The sequence below is a fragment of the Lycorma delicatula genome, chromosome 11 (assembly GCF_047948215.1).
Source record: "Lycorma delicatula isolate Av1 chromosome 11, ASM4794821v1, whole genome shotgun sequence".
In the NCBI taxonomy this organism is placed as follows: Eukaryota; Metazoa; Arthropoda; class Insecta; order Hemiptera; family Fulgoridae; genus Lycorma; species Lycorma delicatula.
In genome coordinates, this window is record NC_134465.1 from 47,650,540 (window position 1) to 47,673,403 (window position 22,864).

At 27.8% G+C, this 22,864-nt stretch overlaps 1 protein-coding gene across 1 annotated transcript in view; it reads right to left on the minus strand.

Annotated features, from left to right (window-relative positions):
• The window catches only part of LeuRS (Leucyl-tRNA synthetase), a 69,277-nt gene that overhangs the window by 29,230 nt on the left and 17,183 nt on the right, over positions 1-22,864 (minus strand). Inside the window, exons 8-13 of the mRNA XM_075379258.1 lie at positions 21,515-21,655; positions 18,772-18,896; positions 15,690-15,877; positions 10,994-11,132; positions 8,991-9,264; positions 6,555-6,693 (exon numbers count right to left, since the gene is read on the minus strand). Coding sequence (XP_075235373.1) covers positions 6,555-6,693; positions 8,991-9,264; positions 10,994-11,132; positions 15,690-15,877; positions 18,772-18,896; positions 21,515-21,655 — 1,006 coding nt within the window. The remainder of the gene's footprint in view (positions 1-6,554; positions 6,694-8,990; positions 9,265-10,993; positions 11,133-15,689; positions 15,878-18,771; positions 18,897-21,514; positions 21,656-22,864) is intronic.

Genomic DNA, 22,864 nt, shown 5'->3' on the forward strand with positions numbered 1-22,864 from the left:
TGCTAGTTATATTTGAACCTACTGTTAACATTTATAATAATAATTTTTAATGAATTACTTTTTTATCCTTTATTATGGACTGATTATCACCTTTTGTATACCCCATTATTTTTTGATAATTATGATGTTGCAGTTTTACATCTCCTCTAACAGTTTGAGACCAGGACAGAGTAAAACTTACATATACTAAAATATATCTATGTATATGTGTATTTTTTTTATTATCTTGTAAATATTATGTTAATAAAGGCTGTTGCTATTATTATTATATTTTTAAGCACTAAATTAATAAATGCCAAAAAAATTACAAAATCACAAAAACTAAAGAAACGGCTGAATAATCCTAATTAGAAACTGTGAAACCTTTTTAAAACATCCTATTTCAGTTTGAAAAATTAATTAATTCAGACTAATTATACATCACATAAAATCATATACAAGGGATCCCAAAACACATCAATTGAATAGTTAACAGTCAATCAGCTGTTTGATTAGAACAAGTGTTTAATATGATGCATCTAAATATAAATTTTACATATTTTGCATTTTTTTGCATATTTTGCTTGTTGGAGTATAATAAATGAGACAATGAGTAGTGGTTAATGAAACATAAATAAAAAAGTAAAATCTATTTATGAGATATTTTCATTTACAAATAATAATAGAAACTTACCACTTCCTGAAAGAAAACTTCTTTTTTAATTATAATCCAATAATTCACAACACAAATAAAACCGATTAAATTGAATTACATGAAAATTTAATAAAAAGTCATTTTGAAAATGTAAATTTTTACACCATATTTATATCACCGTTTTAATAGATTATTGGAATAAAACAAATTTACTACTGCAACCATTGTGACATACATAATTTGAAAGAAAGTAATGACTAAATATAATTTTTATGAACAATTTTTATATACTGACATTGAATGATTAATTAAATATTATATAATTTTTAACACAATATTGTATAACGAAAAAATTAAATCAATGATGAATAATGATAACAATATTCTTTTAAGATAAAACTTAACATATCACGTGAAAAAAAAAAATGCAAGTGTATGAGTGTGAGTATGTATAAACAATATATCTGATGAAATTAATAAGTAAATCAAGATCATATTAAGTAATAGGTGAATGTTATAATGTAACAAACTTTCATCACTTTATTTATATTTGTCTATGCTAGAAAGAAGTTTATGTTTGTACCCTCTTATAACTGAAGATCAATTATATTTTTACGAAACCGGTTATGTCAAACAATTTGTCTCAACTATGTGAATGACATTGGGTACATGACGGCAAATTAAAATAGAATGAATGATCATATACAGAAGTCATTTTCTTCAATCCAAAACAGAAAATTCAAAATTTTTTTGAAGCTCTTCATGTGGGAATAAAAGATAAATAATAATATGATATATAGATCACATCAATATAAAGTAATTATAAATACAAAAACAGATTAAAAAATTAAAAAATAATGTATTTAAAATCCACATTAATTATTTAAAATATAAACACAAGAAATAACATTAAAGTTTTTTGTCTTCAGTCATTTCACTGGTTTGATGCAGCTCTTCAAGATTCCCTATCTAGTGCTATTTGTTTCATTTCATTATACCCCCTACATCCTACATCCCTAACAATTTGTTTTACATATTCCAAATGTTGCCCGCCTGCACAATTTTTTCCTTCTACCTGTCCCTCCAATATTAAAGCGACTATTGCCTGGTACATATCTACATGCCTTAATATGTGGGCTATAAGTCAGTCTCTTATTTTAGCTATATTTTTACAAATGTTTCTTTCTTCATCTATTTGCCGCAGCCCCTCTTCATTTGTCACTTTATCCACCTGTCTGATTTTTAACATTCTCCCATAGCACCGCATTTCAGAAGCTTCTAATCTTTTCTTCTCAGATACTCCGATCGTCCAAGTTTCACTTCCATATAAAGCAACACTCCAAACGTATATTTTCAAAAATCTATTAATTTTTGATGTAAACAAATTATATTTCTGACTGAAGGCTCATTTCACCTGTGTTATTCAGTATTTTATATCGCCACTGCTTTTTCCATCTTTAGTAATTCTACTTCCCAAATAACAAAATTCTTCTACCTCGTAATCTTTTCTCCTCCTATTTTCATATTCAGTGGTCCATCTTTGTTATTTCTACCACATTTCATTACTTTTGTTTTGTTCTAGTTTATTTTCATGCGGTAGTTCTTGCGTAGGACTTCATCCATGCCGTTCATTGTTTCTTCTAAATCTTTTTTACTCTCAGCTAGAATTACTATATCATCAGCAAATCGTAGCATCTTTATCTTTTCACCTTGTACTGTTACTCCGAATCTAAATTGTTCTTTAACATCATTAACTGCTAATTCTATGTAAAGATTAAAAAGTAACAGGGATAGGGAACATCCTTGTTGGACTCCCTTTCTTATTATGGCTTCTTTCTTATGTTCATCAATTATTACTGTTGTTGTTTGATTCCTGTAAATGTTAGCAATTGTCCTTTTATCTCTGTATTTGAACCCTAATTTTTTTTAAATGCTGAATATTTTATTCCAGTCTACATTATCGAATGCCTTTTCCAAGTCTATAAATGCTAAGTATGTTGGTTTTTTCTTTAATCTTCTTTCTACTATTAATCTGAGCCCTAAAATTGCTTCCCTTATCCCTATACTTTTCCTGAAACCAAATTGGTCTTCACCTAGCACTTCTTCCACTCTCCTCTCAATTCTTCTGTATAGAATTCTAGTTAAGATTTTTGATGCACGACTAGTTTACACAGTTGACTAATTACATTAAATGTACAAAAATTAATAAAAGGTAATTCACAATCAGAAGCCACTACTGAAAATTATTTTGAGCACATATTCATCAAGAATAATTTTATATATATATATTTATTTATATTTTAAAAATCAATTCTTTTAAGAATCATACTCTTCTGTACTATATACAAATATATTTATTTTGTTAGATCAACAAAAGTAGAGAATAAATAAAGGATGATTTACCTTATTCCACTACATAGGCAGGAGCGCTTTCGCAATTTAATCGTAACATCACCTGTTTTATATATATATACTCATCTCAAATTCCATTACTAACTTCATAAAATATAACAACATATGCATTTATTTATTTTATTTAAAATTTAAACCTTTTTATTTTTATTTTAACATTTTATTCAGTTAAATTAAAATTTAAAAATTAATATTAAAAATTAAATAATAATAATTTTTGAATATGTAACATCAAGGCATAAAATCAAATAAAAATAATTTTTAATTAAAGCAATTATGTATAGTAAAGTAAGTTCAGTTAAATGGAACATGCATAATTGATTTACTTAGAAATTATTTTTATTTGATTTTAATTTTTTATTTTTAATTTACATTTGATTTTATGCCTTGACATCATATTTTTATGTATGTAAAAATTTATGCAATTTAATTTTTAATATAACTGAATAAAAGTTTAAAATAAAAAAAAATAAAAAAATATTAAAGGTTTAAATTTTAAATAAAATAAATGCTTTGGTTGATCTAATAAAATAAAAAAGTATAAATATATAAAAGTAAAGAACCAACCTCATTAAAACTTAATTCACATGATGTGTTGAGTTAAACCAAAATAGTTCCTGTTTCTGTTTGGTAAAGATGGATATAGTTATTTTTTTAGAACATGTGACATTTCTTTTTAGCAAAGATTGCATAATCATAAATATAAACACAAGGATAGATTAAGATATTTTATTCTCTAAACATAGGACTACACAATCCATATTTACAGGCATCAGATAATGATTTGGCAGCCCATTTTTTATCTTAAAAAACTCACTTTTTTTTACGGAGCCCAAAGAGATTATATATGTCATATGAATATATATATAGGCATAATAAATATTTAATAATGATGAAAAACTTAGCATTTTATTAAAGCACTTCAGAGGGGAAAAAAATGGCTTGATTTTGTTATAGATGAAATCAATTTGATCATCCCTAGAGAACTTGTCATTTAGTAAAACTACCAGATATTTTTCTTTATACACAATAGAAATGTTATTGTTATCATTAATGGGAATTCTATCCACGCGATCACAAATTTTATGTCTACCTGAGAAACAAAACGCAACAGTTTTATCCATAAGATTGTTACATCTACACGGTTAATAATTTTTTGACATGCTATCTTCAATTTTCAATTCCTTTTAAATAATTACCTTCAGATATATATACAGTAGTATTGTCTGCAAAAAGAGTTAAATGAATGGCTCAAATAAAAAAGCTTAAAAAGACTTGACTTTTGTTTGTTATTCTTTTCAATGACTATACCATTTTCTTTCACGCCGGCTTATTAGAAGTAAGCAGTGACTTGAATTCCTATTATTTTCATCACTGAAATTAATATACTGTAGCATATCAATTAGCCAAGCCTTTTGAAATGCAGGTTATATTCAATCCTACAAATTTTGTTAATGTTCACTGGTGTACTGCATGTGAAGTGAACTCACTACTCTCAGAGAATGCAACTTGGACAGACAGTATCTCTATTTCTATTCAATAGAGAAAATAATTTTATCATATGTAAAAAAGTAATTATATGTATATATTCTGGAATATGTTTTATCTCAGCTTCTAGTTGATGTAGTTCAAAACTGCTGATAATTTTTTTACTTTATTAAATTCAAGCATATAACCATTGTTTATAGTTTCAAATAGTCCTCATTAGAACAGTATTTTTAATTAAACTTAAAGTTGAATATTTTAATTTCATAATGCTATTGCATCATCTTGTTTCATCATAGAAACTTGACCAAAATTTAAAAAGCTACTTACCTAATCTTTAAATATGATTAAATAAAACTTAGTCTTCATATCTATTTTACTTCCTCCTCTTCTTCCAAAAATTATGTATGAGGGTCATTCAATAGTTAGAATTGCTCTGGAGCTAAAAAATTTGATTTATTTTTCACTTTTCTGCATAATCTCCAGCAATATTAATACACTTGTCCCATCTCTTAAACAGCTTATTTATTGCCTCCTATAAAATAAATCTTTGTCTTGATGTCAGAGGCAATTTAGCACATTTTCTTTGACATCCTATCATGTAGTCTCCTGGGTGGTCCAAACAAGTGAAAATTCAATAGGGTGAAGTCAGGACTGTATTGGGGGCTGATGAAATATTTCCTAAGGCAATTTGTTGGTTTCTCAAGTTACCTGAGCCATGTGAGGACAGGCATTGCACTGAGATCCAGTGTTTTGTCAATATGGCTTGCTTCATTTTAATGATAATCATGTCACAGTAGTATGCGCTGTTTCTTGTTCGTTGATCTTCTAGAAAATCAACAAAACTCTAGCCTTTTGCATCCCAAAAGTGTCATCATGATTTTCCTGTTGATGATTAGGTTTGGAATTTTTTCTTGAAGGTGAACTCTTGAACTTCCATTTCATGCTCTGCCTTTTGGATTTTGGTGATTCCATGTCTAATCACAGGTTACAATAATGTGCAAAAAACTACCTTCCTGCTGATATCATTATTTCAACTCTGTGAACATATAAAGTCTTGTCTCCTTATGGTCGACTACCTCCTTAATATCTGTCGACTACCTTAGAATCCATCTTGCACTTGTTTTACAGTACTTAAGCTTATGAATGACAAAGTTATGAATTGTAATACCAATACTTGTAATTTTTTAGCTATAATCTTAACTGTAATCCATCAGTCTTCTTAGATGAGAGATTCTATCCAAGTTATGCAAGCCAATGTAAAAGTCTATGAGTCTGAGCAATTGAACAAACAGAATTGTATTCAGTCACTGAAGTTGACAGTCTTTAAAAACTTTTCTACCCATTTGTAAAAGTTTCTGTGGTGGTTCATACAACTTTGTCTGTAATGTTTGGTCATAAGAGAATAAACTTTAACTAGTATTTTACCTTTGGAAAGAAAAAAAAATGGATCGCTGCACACTATTCAATTAATTCGTAAACATCAAGAGAATGATTCATCATCATAAAATGAGATTTTGAGGTTATAGATAAAACAATTTTACTCAAACAGCTGCTGAACAGGAATCATCACAGGTTACCAACTTACTATTCTGAAAGTATCATAATAACCCTTTTACTAATTGTTTTATCAACACAGTTTTTTGTGTATTTAATTATTGAATGGCCCTCAATTTCTTTCAATAGTGTTAAAATGTTTTAGAGATTTTTTCAAACCCATTTTTAAAATGTCATCCTGTTTAATAAAAATTTTTATTAATCCTTAATATAATATTTAATATTAATCCTTCATTAATCCTTCCTTAGTTATGCACATATTTAAATCTAAATAGATAATTAGGGTCGAATGTTTTTCATTTTTTAAATATTTATTTTTACAAAAGTATATATTTATTTGTATACATACATATATATATATATGTATATATGTGTGTGTGTGTGTGTGTGTGAAACATAATTTTCACATAATTATGTTTTATACAGATGTAATTGTCTGTAAAACATATGCAAATTTTTTTATTACCTGCATCAGCAGTACTCTCAACAAAATTAGCATCTTCAATTGAATCACCAGAATCAGCCAGGCACAAGCGCATACCATCAGCACTGAATTTCTGTGTTGCTTCAGATAATGTTAAGAAATTACCTTCTGACTTTGACATCTATAGAAAGATAAATAAATAAAGTATATTATAAAGAACTAGATTATAAAAGTATACTAAAATTCATTCAACAAATTATCATTTTAACATTACTCTGTCTTTAACAAGAACAATTATTTTTATTTCCTAACAAAAGCTCATAACACAGTATTACAACTTTATCCCTATAATTGTTCTTTTTTGCACAAAAATAATCTAAAAGTCAATACTGTTTTCATTTGATCTATTGTGGCTTTTAGGATGTGTAAATTTCAAAATTATCACCTTTCAGGTACATTTTCAGTCTAAACAAAAAAAAGAAAAACAAGTCATAAGGATTCAGATCAAGAGAATAACGAACTGTAGAACCACTTCCATTTCTGATCAGATTCTACAAGTGACAATACCGTGCAGCAAAGGTATTCATGTCTGGTCCATCCAACTGTCTATAGTGCTTGGCCACACACAAAGTATCCAAGAAAAGTTATAATTAAATTCATTATTTTCTGTTAAAATCATCATCATCATCAATCTGTAGGTTTTACTTTCTCCATATTTTGTGTTTATTTTTTTTGATGTTACAAGAGTGGAATGTAATTTCTTATATTTTCACAACTTTCTACAAAATTGTTTTAACAACCCAAAAGCTTGTGTTTTGGGTAAGCATTATAAGTGCATGGTATCTCAAAAGGTTAGTTTGACTTTCACCAAGTTCTATGCCAAATTTTATTGTATATAGCAGAGAAAATTTTTTTGTTCCACCTTCATGACATACTTAAATAATTATTCTTAGATAATATACACTATAGACTTAGTTATAGTATTAAGTTACAACCTGTTGCAGAGGTAAGGAGTTACATTTTCACTCCTGTAGCAAGATTGTATGCAGCACTGTTAGTTCATTCAGTTTCATTATTTTTCTGCCAAACCTCATACATATTATGCAAAATCAATGATGTTTTGCCATTTTTGTGTTTTATACTCATCGTTATTTAATTAGTCAACCAGTAAAACAAATAAAGGTCAATAAACTGCCTTGACAATGAAGCTTTAATTATAATATATTGACTGTTATTTGAAAATAAAAGATAAATAATCTTTTCATGCTGAGAAAAAGACCTAAATTTTTTTTCTGCAATATTTTTACATATCTTAAGTTGTAACGTAAGTAACATAAATAGTTAGGAAGAGAATGCAAACTGATATTGCTAAATACCTAATAGCAACCTTGAACTGAAGTTTAAATATAAAGTACAAAATAAAATCATATTTGTAGCCATTTCCTTGTCTGAACAAAAACACATACATATCTGATCAAGATAATTCTTCATACATTACATTAAATTTAGTTTGCAGAATAAATTACACTAATTTACAATACAAATTAAAAATATTTCTAATAACCCTATGTAATTATAATAAATAAAAAAATAATTCTTTAGGATGCTATCAATTATTTGAAATATGCTACTTATTAAAAATAGAAAAGCCTTTTGAATCTTAAGGTGCATTATCAGAGTATAAAATTTTAAAAACATAAAATGAAATTACTGTATACACAACTGCAATTATACTTATAATTGTCTTATAATTGGCGTCTTGTAATTAAAACTTTCATTCATTAGAGATGACAAAAACAGTGGTCCTATAACTATTATTATCAAATACTTATATGACACAGGTTAACTCTCTGGAGTGACATTCTATGAAAAATGTGTCATTATGCAGGTGTACTGTTAAAAAACATACATTATTCTTGAATGTAAGACTTTTGAGAGGAAGCATTTCTTTTGGGATAAATAGAAATGTTCTTGACCTGGAATGGGAAAGTTTTGACATTCACTAGAAATAAGGAGCTGAAAAAACTACTTAAGTTTTTTTAAAAGCGCACAAGCCTTACACCTTAAATGACTTCGTAGTAATGCTCCACTTCTTTCATAATAATAAATAAATCACTCCCCTGCAAGTTTCATAGAAAAACATGGTCCAGTTTCGATCAATTTTCTTCCGAAAATCAGTATGCAGGTAAAACGTAAAATTTATATGTACAAATTTAAATAAAATTAATTATTTATTAATTCATGTCATGAATAAATTTTAGGTTAATTTTTCTAATAGCACTGTGAATGCAGAATTAGCAGTAACATTTAACTGGGTTATGTCAAACTAATTTAAACAGTATTTAATAACAATAAATAATAAGAACACTTAATCCTAACAAAAACAATTCTGAAAGTTTAAAATCTGATAAGAGTAATCTACCATTAAAACGTCAAACAAATTTTGACTAGTAATTAGTAATATAAAAAAAAACAAACCTTAGATGAATTTAATAACAGATGTCCATTACAACGAATACCTTTTGGCCAAAGTTCTTCATTATTTGGCCACATAGAACAATGATTATAAATGAAAAATGTTAAATGATTTTGAATTAAATCTTTACCAGAGACTCGTAGATCAACTGGATACCAATAATCAAATTCTTTTTTCATTTTATCTAATGATGTTTTTGATATTTTTGAACCTTTTGGAAATGGTGATCCCTTAATAAATATATAATCCCAAACTTCGGGAGTCATCTGTTCAGGTCTAAAAAAAACCAAATAAGCAAAATAAAGTAAAAATAAATCAATTTGAACTAGTTGTATATGAAAACTGTCGGACCCTACTTTTTTTTTATAAAGCGATTTCGGGTAGGGCTTAGCCCTCCCAAAATCTAGGGTACTAAATCTAGTACTATAGCTACATTTTTTTTTTCTAGTCACTAATATAAACCTCTGTATTGATGTCTTTGTATTTGCTACTATATTAAGCTGTATTACCCCTTGTTCAGATCTAAGTTAAAAGTAAATTCAACAGCATTTGATCACAAGCACTTGGCGATAATGCTATGCAGCTGATAAAAAAAGAGAAAAACTAATGCACATATACCATATATATCAGATACCATATATATATATATGTACAGTTGTAGAGACCTAGTATGAGACTAAGTAACTACTACCGAAGCTGGCATAACCATTCTCTAGAAAACAAGAGTCATAGAAAACAAGTTAAGTCATTTTCTTCAATCATATGCTAGAAAACCATTTCTCCAATGAGACAGTCTGCTGTTGAGGTTGTAAAGTAAACATCATTATTCTTTGAAAAACCACTTTGATTGGTGCTTCTTGTACATAAGGTACTTAAAATAGATATACCCATAAAAAAGACTAGGATAAATTGTGTAAAGCGACACATAAATCTATTCCTTCTGTTGAGAAACAATGCTTTGCCAATACTCAATAGATGATGATGAAAGTATGATATTATCATTTAAAAATGACTAAATTTCAATTATATTGTTATAATTTCTGATACTGTTAATAAATTTTAGAATTTAATTAACAAAAACCATTATTTGAATGACTAGAAAATTGCAAAAGAATGTTATTATAAGTTCTTTGTTGTCTTTAAAGGGTTTATTACTAAAGGCCTTTATTTTTCCTGTTTAGCCTCTGGTAATTAACTTTCAGATAATACTTCACAGGATGAATGAGGATGATATGTATGAGTGTAAATGAAGTGTAGTCTTGTACAGTCTCAGTACAACCTTTCCTGAGATATGTGGTTAACTGAAACCCAACCACCAAAGAACACTGGTATTTACAGTCTAGTATTCAAATCTGTGTAAAAATAACTGACTTACTAGGACTTTTATTACTAAAGGCCTGAACTGTCGAAATTGCACCAGTGTAGTAATTATAACACTCCCAATTTTTTGTTGACTATGTATGTGTAGCACATATGATACTATTTGTCAAGGAAAATTAGGCTTGAAGAAATTATGCAACATGAAATTACTCAATGACAATGTTACCATCTATTCACAAAAATTTTCAATTAAACATACAACAATCTTCAGTTTACAAAACTCTTACTTTGCAAGTATGGCTCCTTGAAATTACCAGTTATTCCTCCAAACATGGCACTTACAAAACTACGATTAGAGAACTTGTAGGACATAAAAAACACATCAACAACTTGGCTGAATGTCATTTGGAAAAGAAGACTTTCAGAATGTATTAAACGAGAAAAGCATTAAGGTAATTAATTATGTTGAGTGACAAGGAAAATACTTTGAATGCAATAACAGCTAAAATTAAATAATAAATAAGTTAATTATTTTTATCTTATTTCATAAAATCAAATTATTTTTAATAGATCTTGTTTGATTTATTATAATAAGTAAAAAACGTACAACACATCAATAAAACACTTATATAACATTATCTCGATAAAAGAATAATTTTAAAAAAAGAGTAAAAATATGACTTACTTAACATTCAATTGATTTCCTTTTTCTCCTTTAAAAGTATTACCCTGAAGAAAATGAGCAACAGTATAATATGCCATATAAATTGTGGAATCTGACAGCGATTCAATCAACCATTTTTCATCCCATGGTAACTTCGTTCCTATAAATTATTTTTTAAATAATATCAATTAAGTAAAACAATTAAAAATTAAATTTAAAAAAAAATATATATATATATATATATATATATATATCATCACATTTGATAAAGAGAATGATATGTTTCTAATATAAACAAAAGACACTGAACATGAATCTACACATTTAACTGTAAAGAAGTTGCTATAACAGTTTAGAGGATATTAAGAGAACTCTTTTTTATATTAAACAACACAGATGGTCAAAACTTACAATAAAACTTCACAATATATAGAAGTACTTTTGGAGATTTTAATTATATTGAGTGTCACAAAATTCTGGGCATTCCTCTTCACTTATCTTCAGTTTGACTGGACGTGTAAAATGTTTTGTATAAACATTGGATTGAAAAAATAAAATTACTTTTTTCAATTATTTTCTAATAGGAATTTTTAAGTCAAAACAGAATGAAATATTTAAAATGTTTAAATACAAATTCTTTAATTAAAAAAGAAAACAATAAATATTAAAAATTTTATATTTTCTTACTTCAAAAGCCACCATTAAATACAAAACACATCAGAAACTATTACCTTAATTTACTTCATTGGTATAATAATAACCATTTTCTGTCTGTTAGCTTCTCTGTTTTTAAACTGTTAAGTCCTGGAATCAAGTCCCAGTCAGGGATGACTTTTTTTACATGCTACAAAAATTCAAAATCATTTATCAGTAGCTATTACAGGGTTCAGCCTGGCTATTCTTGTAAAATAAAAAAAATAAATATAACAAAATGACAGATCATTTGTTCAAATATGATTTCAAACAAACAATAAATTATTAGTACAAGAAAGTATTTAATTTTAAAACAGGCAAGAGTAATAAAAACGAAAATGATCCGGCATTTGGCTGGAAAAGTGAAAAAAAAACTGTAAAAAAACTATGACCAACTACAAATATGTAAAATTAATAAATGAAAAAAATGCAGTTAATATTTAAAAATAATTATTAAAATAAAATTTAAGGCATTAATTGAAATTTACAATATTTTTAAGGCATATTTCATTCAAACCAGGACAAGGGGACATGAGTATGTTTACAAATAAAAAGGTTATGCTGAATGGTCATTGAAATAAATTAATATTTAAAAAATTACTCACAACACTGGTTATAATTTTTACGTAAACCTAAAATAAGATGGATATTTTTGTATATTAAATAATCATAATCGGCAGATAATGAATGGAGGAAATAGTAAATGTAAGAAAATAAAATGAATGAATAAATAAATAAATAAATTAAAAATTAAGAAATAAACAATAATTTATTTTTCAAATTTTGTTTTATATAATAGAGTATCTTAGAAATACATTACAAACCTAAACTACTAACACACATCTAGCCAAAAAATATGCAACCCTAAATTCAAAAATATATTGTAGAAGGAAATTAAGTTTTTTGCTGGCAGGAATGTGTGTGTTGGCATCGGATGGCCTTGTCGTAGAAGAATAGCACATGACAGCCAAGTGATTTCCCTCCTTTGATGACTATAGAAGGTAAGCTGTGAACGGACAAACATGCATTTCTCCCAGGCTCAATGTGCATTCATTGTTGAAAGTTACTTTAGATAGCAGTCATTCTTAAAATATCAGGAAAACTTTAGGATAGCTTTTCCTGAATTTCAGGTGCCTAATAAATCAATGATTTTACGTGTAGTCACTAATTTTAGAGAAACCGGTATGAAAATAGTCTGGTCAACCTAAGGTTCTAAGTGATGCATCCTTGGAAAGTAACTGCATATCCTAGCTAAATTCACTAAGAAAGTCGATATGAAAACTGTGTCAACAAATCGGAATGTCTTACAGGAGTGTTCACAGAGCTACAAAGAAACTGAAATTCCTTCCGTATTGCACTGACGGTGATGGTTTCGTTTAAGTTTATTTACAGCAGTGTTCGAGTGTCAGATATGTTTTCTCTACTCTGATGAAGCACGTTTTCACCTAAGCGGCTAGGTAATCAGCCAAAATGACAGATACTGGATTTCAGAAAACCCTCACACATTTTACATGAGCCCTAATTACATTCACAGAAGGTTGGAGTTTGGTGTGTGATTTTGCAAAACAGAATTGCAGGCCCAATCTTTTTCATGGAAATGGTAACAGCTGGATGTTACCAGGATGTCATCATGCAAATTTGTGGCACTGTTAAAGGCTGATGAACGAGACTGCTGGCTGCATCAAGACAGTGCAATGGCGCACACAGTGAATAGTAGTACGACGATAATGTTACACGAGTTCTTTGGGGAACACATCATTTCTTGTCAACTGTGGCCACCTACATTGCTAGATTTAACTCCCTCCAACTTTTTTCTTTGGGGACATCTGAAGCATAATGTCTATAAGAACAACCCTCACACAATCGACCGACTCAAGCACAACATCGAAGACAAAATATCTCACATAAGTGCAACGACCATTAAAAAATAGCAACTAACATGCAGAAATGTGTTGAGGAATGTGTAGCAGCATATGGAGGACATCTACTATGAGAAAAATAAATATATATAAATACTCTTTGTTCATCTACAAAATACAGTAGAGTATATTATGTTAATAAAAGATTTTTTAAGAATATTAATTATTGGGTTGCGTATCCTTTTAGCTCACTCTGTACATTCCATATATAAAAATACTTAAAAATATAAAATAAAAAAATATCAATATAGAAAAAAAAATATTTATCAAACACTACATAACAATTTTAATTGTAGTTTAGGAATACAAATAAACATATAAAAACGTTATGTTTTTAGGCAATTCCAATTGAAATTATAAGTTTAGCTTAAAATATTCAAACCACTGAAATTCCAACTAAGATTCCCCACCTTGATGTTAAACATATATTCAGAAAATTTGGGTTAAACTTTCCACATAAAAGTTATTTATACAGTTACATTGGCAGTGATTTCATGAAAAATGCCATAGAAATAATGTAATATGTGCTATTTTTTAAAGTTAACAATGAATTCCGTTGTAATTTTATGCTTTTGAAAGTTATTCAATATAAGTTGTAAAAACTCTTATCAGAAGAAATATTTAGTCAGTGGCTGCCAGAAGTTACATTTTTATTTTTTTATTTTTATGATAGCAAATGAGAATATGATGATAGTATATATATATATATAATAAATAAATACAAATTATACAGGGCATTTCATAATGTTCTTAGGAGTTACAAAAATTCAGTACAAAAAAAGTATTTCACTTACCTAAATGAAAGTTGTACGAGGTGATGCAGGGACTCAAACAGTTTTTGTTAAAATCTATAAATGTTCAATATGTGCTCCTCTGGTGACACGGCAGACATCAACACGAAAGTCTAGCTTTTGCCAAACTCGTTCTAACATGTCATTTTTGATAGAGTTGATTGTATTGATTATGCGATCCTTTAGCTCAGTGATATTGTGTGGCATTGGTGGGATAAACACCTTATCTTTCATGTTCACCAAATATTTCTGTTCTTTATCACAATGCAATTAAACTCTTATTGAAAAATATCAGGCAACAGACTCTGTTGAAGACACTGATCAAAGTGGAAGATCACCTAAACTAAACGAACAGAAGCTGCTTGATATTTTAGATGCTATGGCCGAAATTCCATCAAACTCAACACATAAGTAAGCACATCAGCAAGATATCGGATTTGTTACTGCATATAAAGCTATATGAAAACAACTGAAACTTTTCCCCTACAAAGTAACGTGTTCAAGAACTGAAACTTACAAATCATGTCAAAAGACTAAATTATCAGCGGTTTAAACGTTTTATTGACCAATATTCCGTAGGTATCCTCGACATTGTTTTTTTCAGATGAAAGATGGGGTTTCATCTATTAATTCACAAAATACACAATTGTGGTTGACAACTAACCCCCATGAATTACATGAACAATAATGAAGCATAAATCGTAGTCTGGGTTGATGCGAGTAGAATCCACATTGTGGGTACATTCTTTTTGAAAATACAGTTAATAGCGATGATTATTGTGCTATTTTAACAAATTTCATTGGTCAATTAACAGAAGTGGATATCGATCATGGTTAATTCCAACAAGATGGTGCCACAGCATACACAGCTAACAGGTTAATGACTTTTTTATGAAATGTCTGGTGAACGAATCACTTCAAGGGGTTTGTGGCCTGCATGACTGCCCAATCTGACTCAAACAGATTACTTTCTACAGGGGGAAAGTGAAAGCTAGTGAAACAAGCAGTGTATCGCAACGAACCACACGCAATTTTTTAACTAAAAACCACAATAATGCATATGTGCAAGACATTTTAGAGGATGATTGTTAATGCAACAAATTGAAACATGTGCAGTGTTGTATTGAAGTTGGAGGAGGCTATTTTAAACACTTTTTATAAACCGTTTCAATTGTTGTAATATCTGTTTCTATAAAATAATGAAATAAAAATACAAAGTAATAATTAAGGAAGTTTTGTCATTACACTTCCATAACTACAGTGTACAGCAACTTTATGAATCCACTATAAAATGTAAACAAATATAAAACTAACCTAATCCATATGTACGTGAACAAGCATATTCATGTAGCCAGTTAAGAACAGCAGAAAAATTTCTTCTAACTTCTTCATGACATGTATTCATTTCTTCTAAGCATTTTACTGCTTGGGCTTTCCATTTTTCTTCACCATAATCTAAATACCACTGATCACATAGTGCCACAACACATTCATCTCCAGACCTATAATTGAAACATTATAACTACACTATCTTCATTTTGTATAATTTTTACAATTCTACATCTTACATTTCATTGTGTAAAAAAAAATTACATACTGATTTAAAACAGAACAATACAAATAACATACTGTTTTCTACTGAATGGAGGCATAGAACCTGAACTCAGCAACCTTAATTAACTGCAGGCATTTGAAATATGAGTCTATAGGTTAATCTTAAGAATATTTTGGATGGATCCTTTGTAAAATAATACTAGGGAGAAAACATACTAATTTATAAGTGATAATGCAGGAAAAGATCCAAGGAATGGAGATGTGCAGGAAGAAGAAGAAAGAGATCAGGGCTGTGTAATCTATAGGAATAGATTGAATGTTTACCAAGAGACCTGTTCTGAGCAGTAACATCTAAGATTAAGATTGCAAAGATAATACCAACATCTGACATGAAAACAGCACTTGAAGAAGAAAGAAATTAATGTAAAAAAATAGTATAAAGCATACCTTAGCAACAGTGAGTGGCAAAGTAAAAAGGAAATTTTTTACAATGATCATAGAACAGATAAATGACCTTAGAAAGAAATTCTAGAACAAGCAGAATTAAAAAAAAAAAAAAAAAAAATAGTGCCAAAGATTCTAATTTCCTTTCATTGTGTCATGATAGGATATTCTATAGGAAAAGATATAAAATAAATGTAAATAATGTTTATTAAAAAACATTTTAATAAAATGCAACTGTAATAGTAAAATAATTTAATTTTTTTATAGTATTTTTAAAAATGTAATGCACACTGGAATGTAACAGGAGAAATAAATTTTGCATAAACAGACAGGTGCTGATATCTTATAGTTTCATTCTCTTCCCAATTACTTTCAAAAACTTATCCCATGCCCTCTCATTTTCTGTCATTGCCAATTGTTATAGAGTCAAGTAAATCTGCTATGCCACATGTGATTTACTATCTGGAAGCTGAGTTGACTGTAAATTCTATATGATACAAAGACATTAACAAATTAGGAGACAAAAGTATTGTGTTTGACAATCTATGGAGCAAATAATTCTGTTACACACAATGTGAGCAACCACCAAGGCTTTTTGAAGTTGAAATTTGAACTTATTCCACACCCTCCTTACTCACCAGATCTGGTGCCCTGTAATTTTCACTTCTTTCTGCAATTAAAGAGGTATATTAAAGATATTCATTTGACCAATGATGACGAACTGAAGAATGTAATGGATAAAAATTAGACACCAGCATTCCGCATTGATGGAGTGAAAAAATTGGTTCACAGTGGAGAGAAGGGTTTAGAGTAAATGGTGATTACATGGAAAAATAAATCTAAGTTTCTATAAAAAATAAAATGAATTTTTATGCTATATTTGTTTAATTTGATTATCTATTTTCATTTTCTTAAATTAAAAATAATGTTGATTATACATTGAACATGTTACACGTTGTTTGTATCTTTCAGAGTGAATGAATTGTTTAATTTATAGTATTCAATCATTACTTATTAGTAAATTGTACTTTATTTTCCAAATAAATCTAAAGTTCTCAATTAAATATTTTTTTCTTGAAAAAACTATTTCTGAAATGGATATATCTTAAATTCAAAGTAATATATTATAATCCACGTATAACTCCTTACCAGTTTTTGATAAAATAACTCATCATTAAAACTAACTTGATACAAATTTCCCTTGATGAAATAACTCATCACCCACTTTTTGGTGAAAAGTGCTTCTTAATTCGTCGATATGAATTGACCCGTTTTGTTCTGTTTTTTTGACGAGTTACTGCAATGTGTGTGTCTAGTTCCATTTTCATTCTAATTTAACAGTTAAGCGCTAGTAGCATATTGGTTCACTATTCTACATGTCTTGTTTCGTATCCTTCTGAACAGCTGTTACCAAGCATTTGTTTTCATTGTTTTGAACGTTCCTTAAGTTGCTTATATGTTTTATTATTTCTTTTTGTTATTTATTGCTTTTTTTTATTGTTTTTATAATTTTACTATTATTTTCAGTCATATTTTTATTTCCAACTATATGTCTATGGATGTGACCCTACATAAATAAGAAATAACAGAGTTGTTTACTATAACCTAACTTTAGTAATTTTTTATGTGAGTGAACAAACAATCTTCATATTATTATTTTAAACACTTACTAGTGTTTTACAATACTACTGATATGACAATTAGGTACTGTAAGTGATATTTATTAGTACAAAATGGCCTGTTCATCATGTGAAATGATAGTGATATAATTGAACTTTTAAATATTACTTTTTACATTGCATGATAAGAAAAGTACATAAATAGGTCCTTAAATTAATTTTTTGCCATAGTTCATTGCATAGATCAAAAATAAGTAAAAAAATGGGCAAAATAACAAAGGTTTAGTGAAAACAAAAGGGCATAATAATATGATTTTTACTAAAATAAAGTCAGTTATTCTCTTCCACTTTTTTTTTATCCAATTCACTCATATTTGCATGAAATTTAATGTCAATTTTGGTGAAGAAACGGCATTTATTTATTTTATAATATAATCTAACCAAACTTAACCAATGCTCGCTAACCTTGACTAATTAACAGTAGTCTTGATTATTTAAACAATCAAAATATTACTGCTAATTTGTCAACCTTAGTAAGCGAAGCAAGCATAAGGCAATAGTTACTGAAAGACCCAACACAAAATAAACATTCTTTATTAATTCTCAATTCAAAAGAAATAAGAAAACAAACTTATAGTAATAAGTGAAAAAACCTACGCAATTAAAAAAATTGATGCGGGGGAATAACAGAAAAGTACCAAATAAAGAACCATTAAGGGGGGGTTAAACAAAACAAAAAATAAGCAGACTTTTTTTAAAAATATAAGTTTAAAACTAACCTAGAAATAATTTGTTTTTCTGGTTCATAATATAAAACTGCATCCTTTTTATCAATTAAATCTTTTTGCATTAATTTCTTAATATCTTGAATTTTTTTACCGATATGTGGCCCAACTAGCATTACCTGTAACATTCAGAAAAGAATTTTAAAAAATTATGTAAATTAATATTAAAGTAAATATATGAAAACACTAATTATAAGAAATAATTACAAAATAATTCAACACTTCAGAAGGCACTAATGACAATTATTTGAACCCTTATTTTTGTACATGTTGAATGGGATGCAAAACATTCCGGGTTTTAAAGATTTTTTAATTATTTAGAAATTCATTGACAGTAATATGTATTGTTCTTGTTAAATAAAGTCTTTCAACTGTATTCTAAATTAATTAATTGAAAGACTTTTTTTAAACGGTTTGGTCCAATTTATTAAAAATGGCAATGGAAGTATAACGAGGTGCTTTCTCATAAATCAAAATATTGTCTTGAATTACATGAAAAAATTCTGTTGTCTGGTTTGGTAGATTTGGACACTATTATTCTTTTTTAAGAATAAGTGACTATTATTTTTAGTAAAAATAGCATAATATTTTTAATTTTTTATTTATCAGTCTTCATGATTCATATTTATGGGTGCCAAACAATAAAATGACGGCCCATTTTTATATCTGGAAAACTTGTTCTGACTTTGATGGATGACTTTTTTGTTCACCTTTCATTGAGCCTCAAAACATGAAGTATAGTTTATATGGAAATATACCTAAGCATAATAAGTATTTTATAATTACAAGCTTTATGTTTTATTAATATGCTTCAAAGCAAATCAGTACTGTTTGATTTTGTAGCAAAAAAAGAATATCTTGCATCAGAACATAACAACATTGTTCGATTTTGTAACAAAAAAATATCTAATTTTCTCAAGAGAATTTATTATCTAGTAAACACCGAAAAAATTTCACTTTATTGGCAACAGAAATGGTACTGTTACCAACAATTCTACCTATGCAATCAGCATTGTTACATCTACCTGAGAGGTTTGTTTGATAGCTAAGTAATAATAACATATCAATGAATTGCCTGTTACATTCGGTTGAAAAAAATAAGGTATCAAAACATCTTCTTTACAATATCTTTTTTCATAAGCATTAAGTGCAGGCTTATACCAGATAGAAAAGTCTCTTTTCTGTAATTACAAAATTATTAACATGCAAAGTTCTTGAACTACAAGTAGCTGATAACACTGAAATTTCAATTCCTTTAGAATCTTTTGTAAACTTGTTCTAAGTATTTCTAGGTTAAAGAAAATCTTTCAGGTTGATATTTGAGGGCTGTTTAACAACTTGTGACAATTTAAAGCCTCAATAATGAGTTGCTGCTTTCTAAATTTCAAATAGTTTTAGGTCTTCCTGATTACAGATTGTTTTAAATGTTTCTAGGACAAAAATTTAGTTCAACTTATGCAAATACTGACAGGTTGTTAATGGAAAATTAAAAAATCTTTTGGTTGAAATTCTTCATGGATGTCAGCAGTATCCGTATTATTTTTCCACCGACACTGAGGTGTAAAACTGGTTCTTGTTTTGTGTACAAACACCAATATTCTCAAAAAATATGAACTGAATGGAAACTGCAAAGTAATTATATCAGCTGATTATTAACAACATTAAAACCAAAATTTCCACCTGTTACATAAAATAAATCTCTATGTGAGGAAAACTGACTTCTAGTTCACCTTGTGTGTATGTGTGTGTGTATATATATATATATATATATATATATATATTATATATATATACTGAAATTAATTTTACTGAAATTAATCTTTTTAAGATTTATATTATTCCTCTGTACTGTTAAATTATATTTAAATTCTATTAAATAAATACTACTTTAATTAATAATATTTATAAAAAAAACAATCATCAAAACACAATAACTATCTTACAAACAACACATAATAAGACACAAAAGAGTGAAAAAGTATTCATAAAGTATTTATTATACACTAATAATATCATTGAAAACTTTACTAAAACTTACAATAAATAAATATTTAAACCAGCATACACACCTTAAAACCACATAATAAAATATTTAAAAAAATAAAACTAATAAAATAATAAAATAAACAATCTGTGAGAAATTTATAAAATTAAATGTAATAGTATTTAAAAAGGAAAAACAAACGGATACTTTAAAATTAAATTTCTTGATCATTTTAGAAATGACAAAAATAATAAATTAGGTTATAAAATGGCAGACCATCAATAAACAATAAACATTCTATTTCTGATATTAATATAGATTTAGAAATTAATAAAGATGACAAAATTAAATATATTAGAAAAAATTTACATATAAAAATACATCATAAAATTTCAATTTACTACAACTCAGAAAGTGTTTAAGAGGGAGACAATGTTATAAAACCTGCAACAGATAAGAGCACTCGTTTAAATTAATACACAATTTTCATTATTTTAGTATTTTTGTTTAAAAATTTTTATTATACAATAACAAAGTTATTTCAATCATGACTGAGGATTCAGGATACTGTGAAATCACTTACATACAAAATTAAAGTAAGATATGTCTTATCTCAATATTCTGTAGTAGGTGGTTTATTTAATCGAATTTAAATATGTATGTATAAAACTAATACCTATGAAGGTTTTCTTGTATTACTTACACAATTAGTCATATTTTAAATAATGCTAAATCAGTAAAAATAATACTTACACCATCATAAAATCCCTTTAAATAAACCATTTCCTTTGCTTGTAACAATTTTTCTGTATCATTTTGACTCTGAATTTTTAATTTTTCGTAAACTGTAACAGCGCTAAGTTGACCATATTCAGGTACCTCAAGAATTGGTATCTGAAAAAATAAAAGTATTTATCATAAAATAAAAAGACCTCAAAAATTTACTATAAACAGATGGTGCAATAAATGGAAGAACATGGAAGCCCTAGATGACGTGAGGTTAAAATTCAGTGACACTCAAATTTTAAACCAAATATCAGAATTGTTTTAATTACACTTTATATTTTTTTTTAGTTTTTAAGTGTTTTGACCGATTTATTACACTTCACAAATTTCTATTTTACAATAATTTTTGTTACAACATAACTCTTATTATACATCTTTTCATCATCATCATCTTTTTCACGATTTTTATTATCATGCTTATTGCCCTATACTATTTTTACCCAGTACACTTCTTTCTAGATCCAAATTTTTGGATGCTTTTAACATACAGTCTATCATCATTGTCAGTTTTATGGCAATTTACCACAAACTTCTCTCTTTAATTTGTCTTAAAACCTCTTTATTATTCACCCTCTCAAATTTATTTAATTTACAAAATCTTCCTACACAATTGCATGTCGTTTTTTACTCTGGCTTCTTACTGTCATAATGCTTCACTGCCAAAAAACAGTGATACACTTCATGTAAACAAACATTTTAAAGAATTTTTCAAATTTTTAAATCTATATTTTATACCAGTGATTTCTTTACTGTGTAAAACCTCTTCTGATTTAAACAAGCCTGCTTTTGATATTTCATACAATTCATTATAATTTTACTATCTTAAGAACAGAATTCAGCAACTTTGATGTATCCTGTTCTACTTTAATACTTAAATCCTTATTATTCGTTTTGTCATTGTCAAATAATAACCTTTGCTTTATTCCTGTTTTACAGTACCACTGATCAAATCCTGGTGAGGCTAGGCATTTTTCAAAACTCTTTCCTTAAGCATCCCAAAAGAAAGGAAATACAGAAATTAGAATTTGGCACAAATTCCAAAGAGAGAGTAAATAAATCAATTATAAACAACAGGGAATAATTAAATATAATCACAATTATTTTATGAGGGAAATTTGGAAAGTAACCTCCATTTGGCTATAAATAAAAAACCTACATAGATAAAAAGACTTTATTATATACAACTTAAAACTACAACTTTTAATTATTTTTCAACATAGTCGCAATTTAAATTAAAGCAGTTGTCATTATTTTCACTAATTTACAAATACCTTCTACATAAAATTCATCAGCCTGGGTACCTAGCCAACCTTTCAT